The sequence below is a fragment of the Euleptes europaea genome, chromosome 8, assembly GCF_029931775.1.
Source record: "Euleptes europaea isolate rEulEur1 chromosome 8, rEulEur1.hap1, whole genome shotgun sequence".
NCBI classification, from domain to species: Eukaryota; Metazoa; Chordata; class Lepidosauria; order Squamata; family Sphaerodactylidae; genus Euleptes; species Euleptes europaea.
In genome coordinates, this window is record NC_079319.1 from 57076349 (window position 1) to 57101680 (window position 25332).

General features: G+C 43.0%; 1 protein-coding gene across 1 annotated transcript in view; it reads left to right on the forward strand.

Moving 5' to 3' along the window:
- The first annotated feature begins 8032 nt into the window (after window positions 1-8032).
- RALBP1 (ralA binding protein 1) overlaps window positions 8033-25332 on the forward strand; it is a 30125-nt gene continuing 12825 nt past the window's right edge. Inside the window, exons 1-3 of the mRNA XM_056854326.1 lie at window positions 8033-8095; window positions 19553-19849; window positions 22570-23028. Coding sequence (XP_056710304.1) covers window positions 19606-19849; window positions 22570-23028 — 703 coding nt within the window. The 5' untranslated portion in view covers window positions 8033-8095; window positions 19553-19605. The remainder of the gene's footprint in view (window positions 8096-19552; window positions 19850-22569; window positions 23029-25332) is intronic.

The following is a 25332-nucleotide window of genomic DNA, read 5'->3' on the forward strand; positions in this document are numbered from 1 at the left end:
GGACTTACTTTCTAGCAAGTATGTTTAGCATTGAAGTAGAATCGTTTTCTCTGTAAAAAAAGAAGGCTATCAGTCCTTTCTTTTAATTTGTTTTTATTTTTAGCTACTGCTTGAAAGAAAGAAGTAAACTAGTTATGAAATTTGGTAAATTGGCAGTGCAGCAATACGTACTTTTAAATGGCAAACTCATTCAACAAAATTCATGTGGTAGCTTTGCAGCTATTAAAAATCTTTGTACAAGGACATTTCTCCTTTACATTATTTTATACTAGTGGTAATGTTTTTCTGGTTGGGAATCTGCTACCACAGATCACACTAATAGCATAAAGAACGGTACACAAAAGGTTAAAATTTGAGAAGTTTAAAAAGACCTTGAAATATTATTTTAAAATTCATAATTCTGCCTAGAAATCCTGTACTGTGAGTTCAATGTATATATAGTTCAATGATCTACAGCAATATTAAATATATTTTCTTAGATTATATGTTTACTTCATAAAGTATTTTAATAAATAACATTCTACATAGCTGTGTGGTTTTCTTTTTCATTGTATTCTCAGTTTCACTTGAGACATTGGTAATTCAGAATCACTACTGGTATCTTTGCTTCTAAGAGAATTTATTAATGAAACAAAGGAAGTCCCCACCATCTCACTTTTATCAAACCCTTTGGGTTGGATCCCGTTCAAATTCCATGCATGGAAATGTGACTTCCTTGCTTACCCTTCCTACTGTGGCCTGAACTGTTCCCACAAATACTAGTCCTGAAGGACAGGGACCACCAAGAGCAGCATGAGGGGGGAGCTGAAGGGCTGCCACAGCAGGGAAAGAATCAGCTAGCCTTGCTTTCCCTGCAGATCTGTTCCATGAGATCAAACTCTTTGTTTCACCTTACCCGGACATGGTGAATTCACTTGTCATAGCAAATCATCTAAGAAGTAGTGGCTTGTGGCTGTTCATATTTCAGCAGAATCACGCAGTAAAGCTTTTCTTTGACTTCACCACTTTTGGCAGTGGAGCTTGGGGTGTGTGTGTTTGAATGTTATACCTTGGGGAAAAACATCACTACATGTAGAAAACATGGTCAAACTAGCTTCCTTCTTAATGCATTAGTATTCTATTTTTTTAATTCCTTGAATGCAACCCAAAGTGTTTTCCATACTACATGAAAACATCCAGTTAAAATCCAGAAAATATCCAGTTATGTGCATTCCACGTATGATTTCCATGCGTGTGAGGAGGGGGGATTTTCACTAATTCTCCCCTCCCACACAAGTCTTCCCAAATGTTGTTCCTAGGGGACCCCTCAGGAATCGTTTGTGGGGAGGTAATGGAGGTCTCCTGTGGGGGTGGAGGAATTGCCTAAAATCACCACCACCCTGTAGAAATTCTAGGCAGGATTAAAGGCAGAGCCTGAACACAGCAACACAGAAAATGCCCTTTGGATACAGTTTAAGTGTGAATCCTGAAAAAAGACCTACTCTTGACATAATAGAATAACAGTATCCTTACTCTAACCACTGCCATATTCCTAGAAGAATTGCATGTGTATGTGTATAGTCTACCAGTAGAATAGTCTTCATTGATTGGTTTTATTCCCAACCTTTGGAAATCTGTTTCCATTGCACATAGATTAATCAGCAAATAAATATACGCTGTGCTTATCTCTTTTAGTGATGGTTGAAATTCTTGTGCTTTCCTGTATTGATTAACAGCTGAATGATTAACAGCCTAATTCCAAGAATTCTTGTTTGGATGCACATTCAATTTAAATTAATTAGATGTATACACAGATGTGCCTACAATTGGGATATATAATAATTGAAATAATGAGATAGTACCAGAGACTGATTTGCTTATAAAGCATGCTTTGAGTGCTTTGCTAAATAGTGAGATACAAATCATGTATAATACAAAAATTATAGGGAAAATAACCATTTGGTTTAAGAATTAAGGCTTTTTTACACAATAACTCATGCTTTAAGAAACATGGACTTGTTAAACATGGGTGTATAAGAAATAAAAAATGACTTTTTTTGCATGTTACTTGTTGACATCTCTGTGAGCCTCAATTACACCTGAGGTTGTCAGGTCCTCCCCACCCCGGCCACTAGCGGGGGCTGGGGGGGTAGGGTTGCCAGATCCAGGCTGGGAAACTCCTGGAGATTTGGGGGTGGAGCCTGGGGAGGACAGGGACCTCAGTGGGGTACACTCCAAAACATCAATTTTCTACATGGGAACTGATCTTCGTAGTCTGGAGATGGGCTGTGATTCTGGGAGATCCCCATGTTCCACCTGGAGGCTGGCACCCCTAATTACACCTCCATGTTGTCTGAGCCTTTTCAGCTGTAGTTTTCTCTCTGCAGGTTGAGAGCAACTGTGAGCTAGCATCCCTGCTATGCATGTTTTCAATAAAGGGTTTGCCTACATGTTAAAATTAATGAAATTGAATTTCCATTGGCAGTTTGGAAATAAATCCTACTATACCATTAACTGTCTGGGAAAGAATGTATTGGAGCTGCTTCTTTGGGACTGGAGTGGGAAGAAGTATGACATAATGAGGACTGCACAAGGGAGTAAAATGGCAAGTTTCGCTGTATAGGTTTCGACACCGCAGAAAAGAACAGGCTGAAATGACGGGATTAATACCATGACAAAATAATGACAAGATTGGAATTGGCAAGCACTGGTGGTATCCCATGCAGTCCCCATAGCTGCTTTCCTTTTCTTACATTCTAGCCTACTAGGAACGTGCAAACATTACATTCATTTCCACATTTTGGATTAATTTGTTTGGTGGCTTTATTCTTTTCGTTTGTTTCAACATTTTGTTTTGATTAATCTTTACTTTTCTCTCCTTCCCACCAACCAACCTTTTATTTGCCCCCCCACCATCTTCATCTTATTTACTTCATTTATACTCTACCTTTCTCTACAGTGGGGACCCAAAGCAGTTTTATATCATTCTCTTGTCCATTTTCTCCTGACAACAATTTTAGGCTGGGATTATGTGACTGACCCAAGATTACCAAGTGAGCTTCCACAGTAGAGTGGGGATTTGAACCTTGGTCTCCCAGATCCTAGTCTAAAACATTAACCACAACGGCTTTTGTGCAGGGGCTGTTACTGAATAGTAGTAAGCAGCTGGGCCTGCCAGTGATTGCTGCCTGACCGGGCCCCAATGAGTCCTCCCTCAAAGGTCATAACAGGCCTGGAAAGGGCCCTGTCATGTCCCCTTTGCTGACAGAAACCAAAGCTTGAAAGCTGGCAATACTGTTCTGGATGGCTAGCAACCCCCACAATGGCCACTGCAGACTGCATTCATTTCTTAAAGGTATAGGTGCTGCTTCTATTATTTGGGGAAATTTAACTCCTCATTTATTTATTTGAGAAGTTTTAGGTTTCAGATTTTTCTGCAAACATGGGGCTTTTACTCAGAATATATCTATATACATTAAACATATTGGGGGTATAGAAAGAGAAACGAAGAAAAAGATGCTCGGCTTAGTAAAAAAGAAAGTGGGGAACCATCATAGCTGTATTTCAAGTAAATGCACAAAGCAGATGGCAAACTGCCACACAAATATAGTGCCACAAGTTGAAGGATTATGCCTTAAGCATGTGGAAATGAATTAGAGCAAATCCATTTTAACCAAATTCCTATGCTTATTAGAAAAACTGAAAGAAATCAGAACTAAATAGTTGTTCTGTTACTCCAAAACTCATTTTAAAATAATACAGAAAGTTAGATAAGAACAAAACAAGATACAGCATGAAGCCTAATAAATTCTCGAGATTACATGACGTTTTTGCATTTGTTGGTATTGCCGGGAGGAAAAAACCCTGTAAGAATTCATTCTGGTACATGTGTATACAATAGTGCTGTCTAACAAATAAAGATCTTTACAGCCCAATCCTATAAACCCCAACACCAGCCCTGCTGTCCTATGTTCACTCAGCAGAGAAAACAACAAAAGACCTCACGCCAAGGTGCTGAGCACATATCAACTGCACTCGCGTTTATAGCAACCCTTCCACAATGCACCAACCATGGTTTAGTGTACTGACAATGCCCTTGAGACAACCAGAGATGATGCAGCCAGCTGACACCACCATGTCCCCCTGATGCCACCTCACCACCAGCATGCAGAACACAGTACCCTTCACCACAGGAAGGGCTGTGTTGTGAATGAGAGGAGCCCTGCAATGAACACACATCATGGAACTCCATAAATGTGGATTCAGTCCCCTCCTGCAGTCATATTACCTTTTGCCACGTCCACATAAGGGAATCATGGCTACTCCTGCTCTGGCACTTTCGGCTTTAACTTCATCAGGAGTCATTTCATGTCTTCACTATTTTCTGCCGGTAATGTGATATCATTTGCATATCTTAAATGGCTATTTTCACTCCACCTTTATCTAAATCTAATCAAGATTTCCTTATGGTATAGCTTAATCAGATAGTGAGATAAAATACATCCTTATCTGTCAACTTTGCCAACTGGAAATCTCTAGGGCCTCTTCCTTTTCTGAATCCAGCTTGAACATCTGACATTTCTCTTTCCATATAAACCAACAGTCTTTGTTGTAAGATTTTGAGTATCATTTTACTTGTGTGAGAAATTAATGCAGTGGTCTGATAGTTGCTGCAAGTCTTCCATGTCTCCTTTTTTCAGAATTGGAATGTAGATTGAACGTTTCCATTCTGTGGGCCATTGTTTTGTTTTCCATATTTGTTGGCATAGTCTTGTTAAGATTTTGATGGATACGATTTCTGTGGCTTGAAATGCTTTATTGATATCCCATCTACTCCTGATGATGTTTCTCCCAATTGTTTTGAGTGCAGCTTTCACTTCACTTTGTAAAATTACAATTTCTTCAAAAGATTCTTCTTGGAAGGAAGGACTCAAAGTATCTTCTTGAAACAGAGCTCTAAAATGCATTTTAAACTAATATAAAACTTCTGCAGAGCCATCAAAAACGTTATGTGATTTGAAGTGTAATCCCAAACAGTGCTATACCCTTCCAGTCCCCAGAAACCAATGGGTTTAGAAGGGTATAACTCTGTTTAGGATTGCACTATGACTTTAACTGGTAATTCGTTGGTTTTTTTAAATCTCGATATTCTTACTCTTTTATAGGTTGTAATTGGATGAGTTATGCTGGCTATTGCTACAAATAAATTCATTCACTATGAGGGTGCAGGGATGGGGAGGTGCTAAAAGAGAGGCACACAAAGCCAATTCTCCCAATATTAAGTTTTGCAACACATGGAAAAGGATGTGCACATCAGTGTGAAACACTCATCCATCAGCAAAAGAACCTAATCCTGGACATCAATAATACCAATAGAGAGAGAATAATAATCAGACATTAGTTTTATTCTCACAGTAGACCTACACTATGTTCAAAATGAGATACTGCTATCTTAGACCACATCAATTTCAGTACTTTTATCTGATCTCTTTCATCATACCTGTTATGTATATTATGCTGGCTTTGCGGGCATTGTTCCAAAACTTATTCAAATTGGTCTTTGCATAGACTTGTTGCAATTGCAGTCTGTTTGCTTATCACCATCATAAATATATCCAGCCATGGGAGCTTGGCTGACCGTTCCTTCCCAAGAATGCAAGTTGAGTGAAAGACTCTTTCTTGGGTGAGAGAAACAATGTAAGGAAAGTACCTGCTACGTTGTCTTTAAATTTTTACTATTTTTTTTGCCATCAAGTTGCATCTGATTTATGATGACCCCTGGTGGGGTTTTCAAGGCAAGAGACATTCAGAGGTGGTTTGCCTGTTGCCTGCCTCTGCATCATGACCCTGGTATTTTTTGGAAGTCTCCCATCCAAATACTTGCCAGGGTCAACCCTGCTTAGCTTCTGAGATCTGACAAGATCAAGCAGAAATAATCTCCATATGAAGATTTAAATCTGTTTGAATATAACATTTAAATGATGATTTCCCCCCTAATAAAATATTTTAGTTCAAGTATATCTTGCTCTTGAGATGCAAAATTAACATGGAGTATTTTACAATTTGTTTTTACTAAATACAAGTCAAAATAAACATGCTAAATCAGCTCTATTTGACATCAGGTACTTTTCAGGATTTCCCCACCCCACCCCACCCCTAAAAACTCAGGACAGTGTAACAGGGTGACTACACAGCCTCCTAATGAAACAGGGAGAGAAGTCTTTATATCGCCGCCTTCCTCCAGCAGCATAAAACATGCTTCCCTTCCCTTTCAACTTCACAACAACCCTGTAAGATAAGGTAGGTTGCACTGAGAGATAGGACTGGTACCACGCCCAATAAACTTTATTTCAGACTGGGGTTTTGAGCTTGGATCTCCATGCTCTAGTCCAGCACACTAACTGCTTTATCCAAGTAATCTGAGGATTAGGTTCCTTACAAGAGAAACAAAATAGTAAGTGCTGTTGAAGTAGACAGACTGGGGTTTTTAATCAGAAATTCTATTTACAATTTTTAAAAAAATCCACCTGTTACAGAATTGTTTGCAAAGCAGTATACTGCCATTAAAATATAAACGGTGGTCACTGCTATGCCAAGGATTTGCCACGCTGGCTAGTTTGCTGCTAAATAGTCAAGGGCTGAGTCTTGGGTTGCCAGGTCCCCCCTGGCTACTGGTGGGGGATGGGGGGGTAGGGCTATCAGATCCAGGTTGGGAAACTCCCGGAGATTTGGGGATGGAGCCTGGGGAGGACAGGGACCCCACTAGTGTAAAATGTCAGTCCACCCTCCAAATAATCCATTGTCCCAAGGGGAACGGATGTCTGTAGCCTGGAGATGAGCTGTGATTCTAGGGGACCCCCAGGTCCCATCTGGAGGCATTCCTAGCTGCATCGCTTGCTCCTGAGCTGGGACCCCACCTCACTAGGCCAGACCTTTGCTTGGGGTCAAGCCCCAAGTGCAAGCAAACAGAGGGCACGGTTGTGAGCAGGTGACCCTTAACATAAGAAAGGCCACGCTGGATCAGACCAAGACCCATCAAGTCCAGCAGTCTGTTCACACGGTGGCCAACCAGGTGCCTCCAGGAAGCCCCCAAACAAGGCGACTGCAGCAGCACCATCCTGCCTGTGGTCCACAGCACCTAAGATAATAGGAATGCTCCTCTGATCCTGGAGAAAATAGGTATGCATCATGCCTAGCATCCATTTTTACTAGACCTTTCTATTTGGACTGGGCTAGCCTCCTCAATGAGCGGGTTCAGTGTAGCTTTCTACCAAACAGGTGTACAAAAAAACCCCTGAGACTCATAGCCTCCCGGCCTTCCTTCCTGCCAGAGCCATGCAGTAACGCCCTCACATGCTTCATAGAATCATAGAGTTGGAAGGGGCCCCCAGGGTCATCTAGCCCAACCCCCTGCACAGTGCAGGGATTTCACAACTACCTCCCCTCCCCCATACCCCCAGCGACCCCCCCACTCCATGCTCAGAAGATGCCCAAGATGCCCTCCCTCTCATGAACGGCCTAAGGTCGTAGAACCAGCTTTGCCGACAGATGGCCATCTAGGCACTAACTCCTCGTGGAACGAACAAAAAAGCCTCCTACCGAAACACCAGCCGGCCACCCAACGCATGCGTAAATTATTTCTCTTCCTTCCCGCATGTGCCTGAGGTAAAGACTACATTTCCCACACTGCACTACGACGATAAGGAGCGGGTGAAGCGCGAGCCGAGGTCCACCACTTACGTAAGGAGCGACCCCTTCGGACTTGCGCCTCTTGCGCAAGGGCGCGCAGGCGCAGCGACGCCTCCCCGTTTTCGGCTTTTGCAAGGAAGAGCTCCCTGCTTCGGAGATTATGACGGCCCCTCCCTACGAGTAGTGCGCGTGCGCCTTTCAACCCCGGCCTCTGCCTTCGGTCGCCAAGAGGCTGGAAGAAAACGGGCCGGAGGCAGAAAGAAGAGGGCGTTTGCGCATGCGCCCCAGAACTGCCTCCTTGTAGTCCTTATACCCGACCTTGTAAACAGATAACGGTAGGATGGGGCACAGAGAGGGGCGCGCCTGAAGGCGAGGAGCATCCGAGCTCAGAACGGCCGTCCTGCGGGCGACGGGGTTCCCCTCTCAGGTCAGTATCGTGGGTGAAGGCTCCCCGCCCTGGTCTCTCTCCCACAGCAGCTCCGTTCCCAGCGATGGGGGGAGGGGGAAGTAATGTGACTTCTCTTCTGCAGGCGCAGATGTTGGTTGACTGGGTCTTCATATTGCGCATGCGCACAGGGATCTGCTCGGCGCCCTCTAGGGCTCCGGGGGTGAACTTCACCGCCGGCTCTCCTCGTCCCCTTCCCGCCTTAGCTTGGGCTATCGGCGCGAGGGCTTGGGGGGCGTCGGACGGCGTCGGCACGGGCCTCGTGCACGTGAGCATGGTTTTGCAATCCTCGTAATTTCATTTGCAGTAGTTTTTTTTCCTGCCTTGTGGCTTCTCAGAATGACTTCATAGTGAGGAACACTTTTTGAAAAGGCCAGTGGCACCCAGGGCTACCATTAGGCGAACTAGGCGGTCGCCTAGGGCACAAACCTCAGAGGGGCACAGAACTGGCCCGAGGGGCACAGTTTTAAACAGATCAGTTTATTGGAAAAAAATGCAACTGGCCATTTTTATTTAAGTACCACGACATTGCAATGGAATATAATTAATTATAATATATTATAAAACGTTGTGTGCTGTTTATTTTTCTGCAAGACATCTGTTTTTGAAAATTGGTTAGCAATGGGGGGCACAAGTAGTTAGCCTTGCCTAGGGCGCAAAAATGACTGGCACCGGCCCTGGTGGCACCTTAAAGATTGTGTGTGTGTTAAGTGCTGTCAAGTCGCTTCCGACTCATGGTGACCCTATGAATGAAAGTCCTCCAAAATGTCCTATCTTTGACAGCCTTGCTCAGGTCTTGCAAACTGAGGCCCGTGGCTTCCCTTATTTAGTCAATCCATCTCTTGTTGGGTCTTCCTCTTCTCCTGCTGCCTTCAACTTTTCCTAGCATGATTGTCTTTTCCAGTGACTCTTGTCTTCTCATAATGTGACCAAAGTACGACAGCTTCATTTAGTCATTTTAGCTTCTAGGGTCAGTTCTGGCTTGATTTTACTTTACAGATTAACAGCAGCTATTTCAATATGAGCTTTCCTGAGTTAGAGCTCGCTCCTTCATGCTCTCTCTATCAGTATGACAGGACGGTTTAAGTATAAGAAACTTCATTCATGGTCTCCGAGTTGGTTCAGACGTTACTACGCTTCTTTAACCCCTCTCCTCCGTGAATCCTACTTGTGTGGCCACTGTCCCCACCCACCCCGCTGAAGTGGGAATATATACAGCACTGCAACAAGCAGGCCCTTGGAGCATTCAGTCAAGATGACTAGTTAAAAAAGGTGTTTATTGGGGAAGAGCCTTTTGCTTGAGTTCCTGTGGGTGGTGTGCTGCAGACTAGGGATCTGGGTGTTCATTAAAAACCTGTAAAATCATACAGGTGGTGTTTTGCAAAGTGGAAGTGATGGGTCTAACCTTTTCCCCACTCCTCAACCATCTTTTCAATCCTTTCCCGCTTCTGGCATTCAAAAATACATTATTAGCCTTTCTGTCACATTATGAGAGGGAGGGCATCTTGGCCATCTTCTGGTCACTGGGGAGGGCGGGAAGGTAGTTGTGAATTTCCTGCATTGTGCAGGGGGTTGGACTTCGATGACCCTGGTGGTCCCAACTCTTATGATTCTAATACCCAACCTGTTGTTTCTCGGCTGTGTTCTAAGTAGGGTTGTCAACTCCAGCTTGGGAAATTGTTGGAGTTTTGGGGGGTGGAGCCTGGGGAGGGAGGGGTTTAGGAAGGGACAGCATGGTATAATGCCATAGAGTCCACCTTTTAAAGCAGCCATTTTCTCCAGGGAAAAGCGACCTCTGTAGTCGAGATCAGTTGTAATTCTGCAAGATCTCAGGAGAATGTGGGGGGAGGGGGAAGGCATGCATGTGTGCACACAGAGACAGGGTGTTTTGGAAACAAGCCTAAAATATAGGAATGTTCTTTTTTCTTGGGGAACTTTGAAACCTGGAGCAGCACTCTTATTTATACAGCTCCGAGCAGTAGACACATAATAGGAATGGGTGAAGGGTCTTGTTTACTTTAGAAGCTAGCATGTTATTCTGTTTCCTTAAAATGGCGTAAGCCGTACCATTATGTGTAACATGGTATTATTGCAGTCCTATTGTGAATTTCAGAGGTTTTAGGATTTCAGTGGGCTTATAGGAGTAACTCTGCGTAGGATTAAATTGTATATGACCTATTGGGGAGGTTTGGGGATGTGTTTGTAGTGTTAAGCTATGATACTATACGTGTTACACTTACTTTATACGATGCTATGATACTTTAAGTCCAGTTCTCTTGCTGCCTACTACAGAATTTAATATCAACCCAGACTTACCATGATATCTTACAGAGACAGCGTGAACAAAGTATTAAGCTGTTTGAAGTTTGTGAGTATGCCAGTTATCAGAAATTGTATATATAGTAGTAAGAAGTTGAAAGGGAGTCCTGCCTGAGATACTGGAGCTACTTGTAAATTTACAGACAGCCTGCCAAGTCTGCTTTATTTTGGTATGTGATGTTTGAACCTTTAGATATTTTTTTCTCAAAGGAACAAGTATTGTTCTGCTCACACAGAGTGATCTTGGTTATAAGTTTCAGCTATTTTTTCTGAAGTTTTGGAAGCACTTCAAACTGTAGACCAATTTATACATTGCCAGTGCTGTACTGTTTCTGCTCCGCCTGTGACTGGATCTCCCACAGCTCCACTAACATATGAACGAGAGAATCACATTGCGAAAGCAAGAACACCCCACCCATATTGTTTACATCGGCGTTGTAGATCTGTGTGTGTCCCCTGAAGTGCAGCTGATTTGAAAATAACATGCTCAATATTCTATCCCATATGGATCTTGGTTTCATTTTACTTGAATACTGAACACTGTTATGAGAGGCTCGGCATATCCTGGCTTGGTGGGGGGAGAGGAAATATGTCCCCTTTTCAATTTTGTCTAGTTATCAGGATGTGCTGGGCTACACATATACCATGTTTCAACAATGTGTTATGGAAGTATCTTAACGATTCCATGGACCTGGGCAAGTGCAGTATCATTAACAGCTGATCATCAGTTGACAAGTAAAAATTTTAAAAGTAGCAGTGTTCCCCCAAACATGCAGGAATTTTTATTCCATGTGACAGTGCGTTAAAAGTGCCCCAGCACTTTAAACACAATGGTCTGTTTGTCAGGCATTTTCAATTTGAAATTAAATTATTAAAATCATATTGTCAACCATTTCTAGGAGTTACTGTGCTGTACACTCTTAGGTCAGGGCCCCCTAGCATGGTACCCATGGGCTCCGTGGTGCCTGCTGACACCTTTTCTGGTGCCTGCCAAGTGTTTTTAGGAAGTGGGTGGGGACAGGTAGGCTTTTGCCCAGCAAGGCTTCTGACTAACTATTGGAAATTTGATTGGCTGTGCAGATTTTTAAAGTGTTGCTTTGGCAGCAGCTGCCACCGCAGTACAAGGATATGCACTGTGTTACTGCGGTTAAGCTGCGGCAATCATTTTGTGGCTGCCTCCACCTCCTGTGGCAACCAATTTGTTGCTGTGCCCACCAAGCCATGTCAGAATTTGAAATGTGCCTGCAGGCTCAAAAAGGTTGTCCTAACTATTATTAGTGAAATATCATGGATGAATGGGTTCTGTGGAAGGTGTGTTAAGGCAGCGCTTACAGGCTTCTGTTCCGTGATTATCCACTCCAGCATTCCCCCTTCCTCTCTCCCCCGCTTTCTTTTTTCTATTCCTTGTTTTTCAAGCCTACTTTGCCTGGCATGGAGCTAGGATATCCTTTTCACATTCCCCTCCTTCCCATGATGCATCAGCGTGGCTCTGCCAGGTGCTTTCTGTTTTTCTCCTTGCTACTGTTTTTTGGCCCATTATCATTTCTCAGAAGAGGGCCGCGTCAAACCACATGGAGGGGGGTCTTTCTCAGGATCTTCATGCTTGTTTCATTGCTTGCTTGGGGCGTTTGAGTTAAGAAAGAGCCCCCTGAGGAAGCGTATGCGAAAAGTGTAGGGACAATCTGATTATGAAATATTTTTCCCTAGCACCAATTGTTGCTTTTTGTGTCCATTATCATTGCTGCCAACAGCTTCTCTGCATGCTGTGAAAAGATCATTGGAGATGAAACTGTGTAGCTAGAGTGGCTATTTTAATTTTTTTTAAGGCACCGGGGATAGGAAGGGAAAGGTAAGAGCCCACAAGATGGGAGGGGACATAGTTGGTCTTTGGCATATTCCTATTGTCAGCTTTTCATTCGTACCGCACTGATTTCCAACTGTTACATAAGTTATAGAGAGAGATACGAAGGCCTGTGAATTTTGGGGGGGGGGATTTGGAGTACCCTTTCCCCATTTTTCCTGATGGGAAAAATTGGGACATTTGGGGGAGCACTTGAGGTGGGGGGAACAAAACCTGTGAAATATTTTCTCTTTAAGAGACTGAAATGCTTCTTAAGGCAAGATGTGCATACTCAAAATGTATAGCATCAAAAATTTTGAGTACTTTTTCAGTGGAAAAAAATTGGAAATCTTGGAAACCCTATAAAAAACTTCTATGATTCCCCCCCCTCTTTTGGAATGAGTGAAATGAAAGACAAGATTTTACTCAAAATATGTAGTGTTAATATTTTTATGTAACACAGTATATAGCATTAGATAATGGCAATACCTAGGTATGCTGTAAAATATACAACATTTTGTTTAAATGTAAATAGTTTTTGCAACAATAATATCTTATAGTTTGTTCAGTGATAATACATTATTAGAGTTCAGTGTTTTCAGTTGTATAAAGCTTAACAATATTATAATATGCTGGTGCTATTGTGACTGTATGAGTGTTTTTTTCTGCCACTCAGATGGCAAAAGTTAAGATGGCATAGGGTTCAGCAGTCTGCAACTCTTTCTCTAGTATTGGGTAAGACAGTGATTATACTTATAAATTCCATAAGAATACAAAATCATACAATTTTATAATTTAGCACGATTTTCAGTTATTGGTGGCTGCTCATATTTATATGCCCCTTTGCATCCAGGTTGAAGTGAGGCAAACTGTGCTCTTTTTCTTAGTATATGGTGTCCTGGTTGACAGTGGGTAGATATCTGAGATAAATTAGGGGATTGGACTAATGGCTGCCCATGTCGTAAAGACACTATTGAAAAGTAGTAATATTCTTCCATGTCATTTACAGAAAGAAGAGAGAGCTGGAGTCTCTCTCATTTAGAAGTAGTTATTTTGTTTTCAGTCCAACCGATTAAGCACTTTTAGGTCCCATTGATTTAAATACTGTACAAGTGATAAGCAGATGCTTAATTTATTTTCTCTCACATATCAACAAGTACTTAGCTGTGGCTGATTCTTCTTTTCTGTAGCATTGTAAATGGAATTTTTGAATTTAATTGGATAGTCTGTCAAGACAAATTAACTTTCATTATTTGTTCCTCCTTCCAACAGAAGTTCGAGGAAGGCTTCTGATGGCACTGATTGGATTTACATCTGAATATCAGCTAACAAACTGTATGAAAAATAAATTCTGTGTGGGCTTCTTGGTATCAATGCAGTTGTATTAGTAATAAAATGCAAACTTGAAATAGGTCACAGTATGTGTGGTATGTAAAGTCTCTTGTGTTCCTTCTCTCTGACCTGAAAAGTGGGACAACTTTTTTTCTAACATGAGGTCTCACTTGGGCTGAAAGCAATGAGACTACTCAAAGAAGTGGTTTAAGTTCAGAGCCATAGGGCAAAAAGAGGAACATATTTTATTTTGTCCTCTAGAAATACATGGCTGTTTTTTCAGAAGAGCTAATCATCCATATAGGTTCACTCTTGCCTGTCGAACTTCACTGGAGGGCCTTTGTGGGATTTTCATTAGCAGTAATTAACAATGTGATTCACCTGGGAATTAGGAGGTGCCTTGGTACTTTTCATGTAATGATGCTGGTTTTTGAAATGAAACCTGTTCTGCCAGTATGTAGTTTACACATGGTGTACTTTTTGAACCAACAAGACTGAATGCACTTCACATAACTGCAGGTCAGCCTGAAGGCTGGAGATTCCCACAAGAAGGCTTATAGTTTGCCTTAAGAAAACCCCCACATTCAGTGACGGAAATAGACTGTTCACTGAGGCAGAGATGTAAAAATGTCTGGAAATTGTGAATCAATGGGGCATGTATGGGTTTGGAGAAGGGTAGGGTTGTTTGGCAAACAGACATTTTGAGGGAAATTGAAAACATGCAATGTTTATTTTACTGTTTTAACAAGATAAAGTGCACCACTTATAATGTACCACCGTTATTTGCTAAGTTATATTTATTTGGTATGGAATTTTAAAATGTATATGTGTTACCTCCTGAAGACCACTGAAGAACTGAGATCCAGGGAGAAAAAGAAAGTTTGGGGAGTTAAAATAATTCCAACTTGATCTTTAGAAGAGCTGTTAAAATACTATCTTCTCTTGGAAAATTTTGCAGACCTGTTTGAATTTCTCTAGGTCGGTAATGCCTGTGTGGCACCAATGGCGCGTGGTGTCCACTGATGTGTTTTGACATTCACTCACTTCTTCCCTAAAGCAGAGAGCCAATGTTGGTTTTCCTCCCTCTCACTGGCATGAGAGGTGTTTCAGAAGACTCAAGGAGGCAACACCTTTGGGTCTGCAAGAGGAACCCATTCAGAAATAACTGTCGTAGCAGGATGCTTGGCTGGGAACCTACAAACATTTTGTGGGGGTCCCCATCTCCCATGGCAGCCATTTTGTGGTAGTGCCTACTCCACATTCTCACATCCCAAAAGAGCTCATGTGCTCAACAGTATTGGGAACTCTGCTCTGAGCTGCAAGGTTTCCAAAAACTGAAAACAAAGAAAGAATACAAATTGAATTAAAAGCTAAGAAGAAGAAAAAAAACCCACAATATTCATAGTGTGCCCTGACCTGGATGGCCCAGGCTAGCCTGATCTCGTCAGATCTCAGAAGCTAAGCAGGGTCAGCCCTGGTTAGTATTTGGATGGGAGACCCCCAAGGAATACCAGGGTTGCTGTGCAGAGGAAGGCACTGGCAAAACCACCTCTGTTAGTCTCTTGCCATGAAAACCCCAAAAACGGGTCGCCATAAGTTGGCTGTGACTTGACGGCACTTTACACACACACACATTCATAGTGTTGCCATTAGAACTTAGGAGTTAGATTGTTATATCTTGATGCTGTTCCAACCTACTTGCAGCAGCAAAAACCCATCCACATTCATGGCAGGATGATTCACTTGCCTGTGTAGTATTTTTTTTAAATCAATGATCTTTGGGGGTAGGGGACTTCTCACAAAGCTCTGCTACCTCCTTTGTCTCCTATCCTCCTTTCTCTAGGTTTTTAAAATTTGAGTTGGCAACAGTTAAGGTAAACAATAGTTTGTACACTTTAGTTTTATTAAACTATGTTTTAGAGTAAGGTTACCCAGCCTGGTCATTGGCAGGAGATGGTGGAGGCAGAGACTCAGGTTTGGGGGGGGGACTGGTGTACCTGGCACAATGACATCACCTCCGGCATGACCCAGAAGTGATGCCTAGCTTCATACCATACACTTACACGCATGAAGGCAAGCAGCTTACAACATCTTCAAATCAGCATAAGTAACAAAGCAGCAGGTAGGAGATGCAGCAAGATGGTTTCTGGCCCATTACTGGTCCTGATGATGTTACTGGACCATGCTTGAAATAGGCTAACTTTATAGGAAACTGGACCACTGACCTCCTGACCAGTATAAGCCAATCAAGAATGTGATCCCGAGGATGATTCTCGAAAAGGAACAAGATTCTCTTGTCTCATCTGACATCACTGAAAGAGCAGTTAAGTAGCTTTGTAATGCAAAGGTTTAGTCTCAAACTTTTCATCTTATCCTGGGAACGGCAGAAGGAAGAGTTTAAGCATTTGATATGGAACTCTCCCTGTGTTATTCTTTAACTCTAGGCTGACACATGAGGAAACAGGCTATCGCTTTAGAATTATGACATGGCCAAATGCTGATGTTTAAATTGTCAGGTTGATTGATGCAGAGGTGACCATCTCTCTTGACAGGGTGATCTAGCATTCGCCCAAACTTTATAGTTTAACCATAGTTATTGGCGAATACTAAAGTGTCACCAGGCATAATGATGTTACTTCCGGGTCACACTAGAAGTGCCATCATCATGCCAGTTGCATCCCCACCTCCCCATTTTACCAGGGAATCTCCTCCTGCTGCCCAGCTGAGGGGTGGTGGTCAGTGGGAGCGTTGGAAGGGGTGCAGGAGGTGTTCCGCTATATCTGGAGGCCAGGCATCCCTAGTTTAGTGTGGTTTCTGAATGCAGGGTATTCCACAAATTAAAATTGATCATCGGGTACTAAATTGGGATTCTAAACCATGGTTTATATCTGGCCCTTTAGCTGTGGTTTGTTGTAACATTTGAATGCAGAAATTCATGTAGCACAGTCCTGAACAGATGACTGGAGACCGTAATGGATTGGACAAGGGCCAATAAACTGAAGTTCAATCCAGCTGAGAAGTTAGGTGCCACCGGTCAGTGACAAAGCTTTTCAAGGACTGAGAAACCAGCCTTCGTAGAGTGGATTGCACTCCTCCTGAAGGAATGGGTACATAGTTTGAGAGTACTGCTCACGCTTGGCTTACAGTTGGAGGTCCATCTCTGTGTCATACTTTTATCAGCTTCATCTGTTATGACAGCTATGGTTGTTCCTTGAAAAGCATGATCGGGCTGCATCATCCATGCTCTGATCAAATCCAGGTTAGATTACAGTACTGCACTTCATGTGGTGCTGCCTTTGAAAATGGTTTGGAAACTTCAGCTCATCCAAAATGCAGTAGCCAGGCCATTGTCAGGGACAGTATTACCGTGGTGCTGAAAGATCTGTCTTGGCTGCCCATTTGTTTCCAGGCACATTGAAAGAGTTGGTTCTTACCTTTAAAAGCCCTAAGTGGCTTGGGTCCAGGGTCCTTGAGAGAATGCTTCCTATATTGTCCAGCCTGCCCACTAAGATCTGCCTCGCAAGCTCTTCTGTCTGTGTCCCCTGCCTTTAGAGGTGAGATGGGTGGCAACCAGAGACAGAGCTTCTTCAGTAGCAGCATCTGACTTGTAGAACGCCCTTCCTTTTGAAGCTTGCCTGGCGCCTGTACCACTTTCTACTGACGCCAGGCCAAAACATTTTTGTCCATCCAGGCTTTTAATTAAAGGATTTGGGGTTTTTTAGCACTTTTTTTTATTTTTGGTCAAGAAGCTTATTTTAAGCTCAGTGGTCTGTTTTTATGCTTGGCCAGGTTTTGAATTCTTGGTTTTAATTAGTGTTTTAATGTTTTGTTTGTATTGGTTTTTATTTTGTAAGCCACCTCAGACAGGTTCCTGGAGAGGTGGCAGTTTTCCCCCCTAAGTAAATAAATAGAAAACGTCACTCCAGTTGCATTTGACTATCCGTGATGCTTTTCTTAGGCAGCTCCGCCTCCTCTGCATGCCTCCCCTCCTTGCTAATGATGACCCATCAAGCAGGAACATGTTTCAGTTACTTCAGCCTCTCCCAACAGCATATTTTAAAAGGCAAGAAAGAAAGTGTGTGGTGTATACGTGTGTGTGTGTAAAAGATCTGTTTTGTTTCAGAGTATAGTGGGGTGGGTGGAGAGAATGGGAGGAGGGTGGCTGGCAGTGACCAAGAGAGAAAGGGGAGGTAGAGGGCCATAAAAAGGTGTATTTTGTTTCAGTTAAAGAAGTGTAAGACTTCAGGGAAGCAGCTACACAGAAAGGGGAAGGGAGTATAGAGGTACCCTTAATCAAGAATGAGGAGGAGGTGGTGGTGGTAGCTTGGCTTTCCTTCAGCTTCCCCCCCCCTCTTCACCCCTCCCTACTTATTGTAGCTAACTAACAGGAAATGGGCTGTACACCTATTTGAGGCTTTTGCCAGAATCCTAGCTATGCACAAGAACTTGGGACAGCATCTGAAGATTATTCTTGGAGGTGGAAAATGAAGCAAGTGGTAGACAAAGTGTGATTTATAAACAAATTGTGGTATGTTAGTATACTTGGAGGACTAACCAGTGTTTGTTCAGTAAACTTCTTTACTAGAATTTATTGTGACGTTTGGATGCAGTGTTAGACTTTTTGTCCCAGCAAAGAACCTAATTTTTTTTTAAATCAGTAAAACAACTTCAGAAGGGTATCTGAAGCTAGCATGAAATATCTGGGAAATAGTGGAAGTGCCAGTGTGGGTTGTAGTGCATACAGTGCAAGACATTACATCATATTTCACTCTTCCAGCCTCAGGTACAGACTTTCAGACACAATTTTTCATGTATTGTGAAACTGGTTGGTTTTAATGAAACTGTCAGTTGCTGAGTAAGCTGAGTATGTTCTGTGGCTGAATCTCTTGACAACATGACAGGGATTCAAAATGACTGTCTACTTTGCATGGGCAGCTTACAACCCATGAGCTAGATGTGACCTGTGAATTCCAAATTCAAAGCCTGCTAACACATCCAGGATTCGGGGCTTATTGTCCAGTGGAGATTTTGTCTGGTTGTTGTGAGAAGTGAACAGAATCACACAGTACTTTGTGCCACTGCATTATAATCATTGTGTTGCCAGCAGAAAAAAGTGCTTGCTTTCATGTTGGGGAGGGGGTCACAGGGCTAGAACTGTGGGAAGAAGGAACCAGAGCAAAGTTTCTTAAACTGTGGGTCGCAACCCCATATGGGGTCGCATAACTGAATGTGGGGGTTGCAAAAAATCTGGCAACAGTATGCAAATTAGTATGCACATTTGCTTTAGTCTTTAATAAGTGGTAACATTATATATATACAAAAGAATAGTTTTAAAATAAATTTCTTTATGATTTATTACCAGTAAATATTTGATTTGTATATCTATTTTATATATCTATATACCCGGGTTCGCAAAAAAATTCTTGGGTGAAAAGGGGTTGCAAGTGGAAAAAGTTTAAGAAGCGCTGAACTACAGTAACTCTCCTGCCACATCCACAGTATCTGAACCCTCAGGAAATCGCACAGGGCTGTTCTAACAGATTGTGCAAACTACGACTGTATTTAAATGGAATTTTGTAAAACATTTTCTTGCAGCTCAAGGTGGGCTTACAGTTTGCTCCCGTTAAAGATCGTAATCGTCAAATAAAACTGTTAAGAAAAGTAAAGATTCGTGCCTGCATCTCTTCAATCTGATCATTTTATGTATTAACTTTTGATGGTCAAACAGACCGTATCAATAAGAGATATATGTATATCTCTTCAATCTGATCAAATGCACGGTTGCAGTTTAACTACAGATTTCTGATCTTGCAGCTTTGTGTTGTTGTGAGTAGTCCTATTGATACAATGTGGCTTATTCTACACACTCTTCTTTTTGAAATAAGGTGGGCATGTACTTGTCCTCCAGAATGTTTTGCATGACCTTCTTAACGTTCTTTTCTTTGCAGGCAACATGGACAGGTAACAGGATATTGCTTTGCTGCTGGGCCAGAGAGTGAGAATGACGGAGTGCTTCTTGCCTCCCACCAGCAGCCCCAGTGAGCACCGTAGGGTGGAGCATAGCGGGAGTCTTGCCCGAACCCCAAGCTCTGAAGAAATCAGCCCGACAAAATTCCCAGGCTTGTATCGAACTGGTGAACCTTCGCCTCCCCATGACAGCCTGCATGAACCTCCGGATATTGTATCTGATGATGAAAAGGATCATGGCAAGAAAAAAGGAAAATTTAAGAAGAAAGAGAAAAGAAGTAGGGTCACTTTTTTAATATGTATAATACAACTGTGCAATAATAGTGTTTTGGACACTTTACTGTCTGTTTCATGACCTTGTCCCAATGTGTGCCTTTTAAAAAAATGCTGTCCTTACTGATTGATTTTTAGCTATTATCGGACAAAGTACCATCAGGGTAAAAGTTTTAAATATAGAAATATTTTTATCACTGTATTATTTTTAAATGAAAAGATACCACTTTAAATATGCGTAGTTGAATATAATCAAATGGAAATAACGCACTGGTTCATAGTGGTTATAAAAATAATATAGAAATGTATTTTTAAGGCATGTGAATTTGTTTAACACACTTGTTGGTATCCTTGAGCTTCAGCTGATGAGGCCACTTGGGTTATAAAAAAATTACAATTAAATATATTTTCTAAATGTCACTACTAAGTTATTAAAATTGTTCCAGATAGGAACATTGACATAATATGATCTTCACTTTAATTTAAGATAACTTTAAAAAGTTATCTTTCATCTTGTGCCTTCATAATAGGCAGTCAAGGTTCAGTTCTATAATTTTGTGTGACCAGTAGGCATTCTTAAATAATAAAGATTCTGGCCTACAAATTGTGGGTCTAATATTTCACTATCGCTTTACTTCTGACTTGAGTTTGTTTAGATAACTTACAGCTGTTGGCTCAAAGTCTGACATCTTTAGGAGAGGACAGAGGTAAACGATATGGAAATGTTAGAGTAGAGCTTTATTTTATTGATTGATTTTTTATTTAGTACATTTTATCCCACTTTTCTCCACAATGAGGACCCCAAAGCAGGTTATCAAAAATATATTTTAAACAAACTTACAAACACAGTATAAAAAAATCAACCAAAAGTAAACAAGACATCCTGGGCTGATGACTTCCAGGTCAGTCCAACTAGCCAAGAGGCTTTTTGCCATCAATACCAGCATCAGGAGAGAGCGAAAAAACACTCAGTTTCGATGTTTTAAGCTGGCAACTGTCTTCCCTCAATTTCCCCTCCTTATACTTTCAACTTGTGTAGAGCTGAAGGAACAAAACAAGGAGGATGAAATTTATATAGAGAGATATGATAGGGAAAGCCCTGATGGTCAGGAGCAGGAGCCATCAGTCTATGCGAAGGGCTAAGAATCTGTGAGTCGAGGATTTGACTCTTATGTTGGGGGGTTGAAGAAAGAGGATTGGAAGTAGAGACAGGGTTTCAGACCTGTGGGGAAGGACTGGACCAGTGGCATGAATCAAAGTCCTGGCGCAAAGGGAGAGGGTTAAAAATCAGAATTTGAGAGTTGGTAGATGAAAAAACTCAGAGCTCTGAATGCATCTTGATCTTATTCTTCAACTACATGTACACAGGTGTGCCATGGTAGCACAGTTGTAGCCACACACTCATCTTTTAATTCCAGGTGGTCTGTATGCACAGTGAATATGGAATCCTTACTAGCACCTTGGAAGCTTGTTAACTAACCTAGAACGTTATAATGCCCTACAGTTGGTTATCCAGGATGATTAGAGTATTCAAAACTAAATGTTGCATGCATTTTCACCCCTGTTTTAGCACACGTGTATTTAGAACAAATTTGTGTGTTTAGAAAAATAATGGGTGTGTTTAGATGGGTGTGTGTTTAGGAAAAAAAAATCTCGTAATTATTTTCCTGTTCTTGCCCACAGGGTAGGCAGGGCTAGTTGCAGAAGAGGTGTAGCTTTTTAGATTCTTGTGCGTCTGTTTCAGAGGCAGTACAGTGCCTGGTAATTTGCAGCGAAAGCAATATTTGCCTTATCACTGTGGAATTGAAATCTTTAATAATCCATTCAAGTAGTTGGTGATGTGTCAGAATGCTTGGAACAACTTTGCCTATTGAATTGAAAAGTAAGTTTTCTTTCTTTTTTTAGAAGCTGTGCCTCCAGTTCATGAATGCATGTATATTCTAGAATATCTGGTTTAGCCTGTTCTCAATGAGTGGGCAATTAAGTACGCTCCTCATCTCGTTGAGATTGGTAGCAGAACAGCCATTGATCTTAAGGCTTCAGCTGCACCTTTATATTATTTCAAGCTTGACTTTTAAGTGCGCTTGCAAAAGCAGTTGATTTAAGTCCGTGCGAACCTATATTTATTTCAGGAGCACACAACATTGGGAGCAGTGAGCCTAAACAAGACAGTGTCTTCTAGGGGCTTAAAAAGAGCAGATCTGTGGGGTTCATAACTGGCATTCACACCAGCATTGATTCTGAGTTGATTTTGAGGTAACCTTTCCCTTCATGGTGGAACATATATCAATACATATAAAAGTTTTTAAGGCTGCAGTCCTATAAACCTATTTATTAGGAAGTAATCTCACTGAACTCAGTGGGATGTAACTTCAGAGTGAACGTGTTTAGTATTGTGCTGTAGGTTGGAATGCAAATTCAGAATGGGCTTTGCGGGAAAGATCCATTCAGAAGTGTCAGAAGATAATCCAGTGATCCTGCACAGAGTTCCCTTCATGAAAAATTTCTATGGATATCTGTATTGGTATAAACATTTTTTAATGTATTTTCTTCAGTGGAGAAAAACTATTACAACTGGTAGCAAGTAAGCTGGCCTGTTTACCACTGCAAAAGGTACCGTGTGTGTTGGGAAGGTTGCTCAGCATTACTGTTTTGTTTTGTTGCCTTTTCTGGGTAGATTAAGTACTTGTTATTTCCTGCCATTTCACCCTCTTTCTCCCAACAGCGGAAGGTTATGCAGCCTTCCAGGAAGACAGCTCTGGGGATGAAGCGGAAAGTCCATCCAAGTTAAAACGCTCCAAGGGGATCCATGTCTTCAAGAAGCCGAGCTTCTCCAAAAAGAAGGAAAAGGATTTTAAGATAAAAGAAAAACCCAAAGATGAAAAGCACAAGGAGGACAAGCACAAAGAGGACAAGCATAAAGAGAAAAAATCAAAAGACTTAACAGCAGCAGACGTTGTCAAACAGTGGAAGGAGAAGAAGAAAAAGAAAAAGCCAAGTCAGGAGGCAGAGATACCACAGGTGGATGTTCCCAGGTATCAACCTGTGTTTGGCGTCCCTCTGGCAGATGCAGCAGAAAGGACCATGTTATATGATGGCATCCGCCTGCCTGCGGTTTTCCGGGAATGTATAGATTATGTAGAGAAATATGGCATGAAATGTGAAGGCATCTACAGAGTTTCAGGTACAGTGGCCCACTGGATGGTATATTTTCTATGCTTTTCCTCCTTGCTTAACCAGACATGGTTGGGCTCTCTATCTCTTCCACTCCTTACACTCAGTGATAGAGGTAGCTTGATGTAACCACATAAATGTTTGCAGTTACACTGAATGAGATACTTCTGGTCATTTATTATTAGCGCTAAATTTGAGACAGAACGGATACCAACCTGAAAGTACAATGGAAAAAGCTCCATGATTGGAACAGCAGAGGTGGTTAAATGAGCAAAATTCATTCCCCTTCAGTTGAGGGAGAGAGCACTTTATTGACTCCATTGAAATTTGACTGCCCTAGCATGGCACTTGCAGTTTTCAGGTTTTTTCCGGCCATCTGTTTGCTGAATGCAGCTGCAAGAATTAACATAGTTTATCCTGTGTGACGGAAAATTACAATGCAGTCTTATGCAGTGAACTTAGAATGGAGGATGCCTATACAGGATATTAGGAGCCCCGTGGCGCAGAGTGGTAAGCTGCAGTACTGCAGTCCAAGCTCTGCTTAGGACCTGAGTATGATCCCGACGGTTGGTTTCAGGTAGCCAGCTCAAGGTTGACTCAGCCTTCCATCCTTCCGAGGTTGGTAAAATGAGTACCCAGCTTGCTGGGGGTAAAGGAAAGATGACTGGGGAAGGCACTGGCAAACCACCCCGTAAACAAAGTCTGCCTAGGAAACGTTGGGATGTGACGTCACCCCGTGGGTCAGGAATGACCCGGTGCTTGCACAGGGGACCTTTACCTTTTATTTTATACAGGATTGCATTGTTAGCCTGTGGCACCACCCAGTTGCATTTGTACAACACTTACTCTGAAGTAGTCCCTGTGACTTTATTGGGACTCTACTGATATAAACGGTTTGAGGATCATAGCCATATACCATAATTAGAGATGCCGTGGGCCTATGTATTTTATCCCTGCAGTTTGTCTTATTTCCGTGTTGGCGAACCTATGGCACGCGTGCCGACTCCAGCACGCGTAGCCTTCTCTGCCGGCATGCGTGGGTGGGCTCCAAAAAGCCTCCCGGGTCGTCTGTGCCCCTCCCTCTCTCTCAGCTGAGCTGTGGCCGCGGCTCAGCTGTTCCTCGCCCCTCCCTCTTTCAGCTGAGCTGCAGCCGCGGCTCAGCTGTTCCTCCTAGCTGCAGGCCTTTCCGGCTCTGCCCCGCCCATCTCCACCTTGGCGTCGCTCCATTGTAAATCCGGCAGCGTGGGAGGTGACTCCGTGCCAGCGGCTCCGGCACTGAGGCACGCAAAGGGAGAGGAGGAGAAGGGGGGGACGGGCAGAGCAGCTCCAACCAGCAGGGAGAGTCGCAAAAAAGTCCCCAGCCCCCTCTCCCCAGCCCCCCTCACCGAGCCCTCCCTGACTAAGCACTTCGAAGGGCAGGTTGTAACTTTTTTTCTGCAGTGGGGCGGCAGGGAAGACCGCCAACACAGCATTTCCCCCCCCCCACCGTCCATGCGTTGGAGCGTCAACAGGGCTGAAGGCTTCCTGCCTCGCACACACACGGCTGGCTTCTTCCTCTTCCCCCCCTCTTGCCCCGCAACAGCTGACAGGCGGCGGGGAGACCAGCAGCAACGACGCCTGGCCTCCTCCTCCAGGCTCCAGCAGCAGCTCCTCTTCGCCGCCTTCCTCCTCCTCGTTCCCCTCAGGCGGCTCCCAAAAGTCCAGCTCCAGGCTGCCGCCGCCATCGTCCTCCTCAGGTGCCTCTCCCCTTCCATTTTTGCCCGCCGCCTCCTCCTTCTCAGGGCGCTCGCAGAGGGCCAGGTGGCCCCTCAACAGCTGCACTTCCGTCAGAGAAAGGCCTGCCATCTCCCGCTGTCCTCCCCCTCTCCCCCCTCTTCTTTCTTCCTTCCTCCCTTTCATCCTTTCTTCCCCAGTTCCTTCCTTCTCTTTCCTTTCCCAGTTCCTTCCTTCCTCTTTCTTTCTCTCTGTCCCTCCCCCCACTCTTTCTTTCTTCCTTCCTTCCATCCTCCCTTCCTTTCATCCTTTCTTCCCCAGTTCCTTCCTTCTCTTTCCTTTCCCAGTTCCTTCCTTCCTCTTTCTTTCTCCCTGTCCCTCCCCCCACTCTTTCTTTCTTTCTTTCTTTCTTTCTTTCTTTCTTTCTTTCTTTCCCTCCCTCCCTCCCTCCCTCCCTCCCTCCCTCCCATCCTTTCTTCCCCAGTTCCTTCCTTCTCTTTCCTTTCCCAGTTCCTTACTTCCTCTTTCTTTCTGTCCCTCCCCCCACGCTTTCTTTCTTCCTTCCTTCCTCCCTCCCTTCCTCCCTTTCATCCTTTCTTCC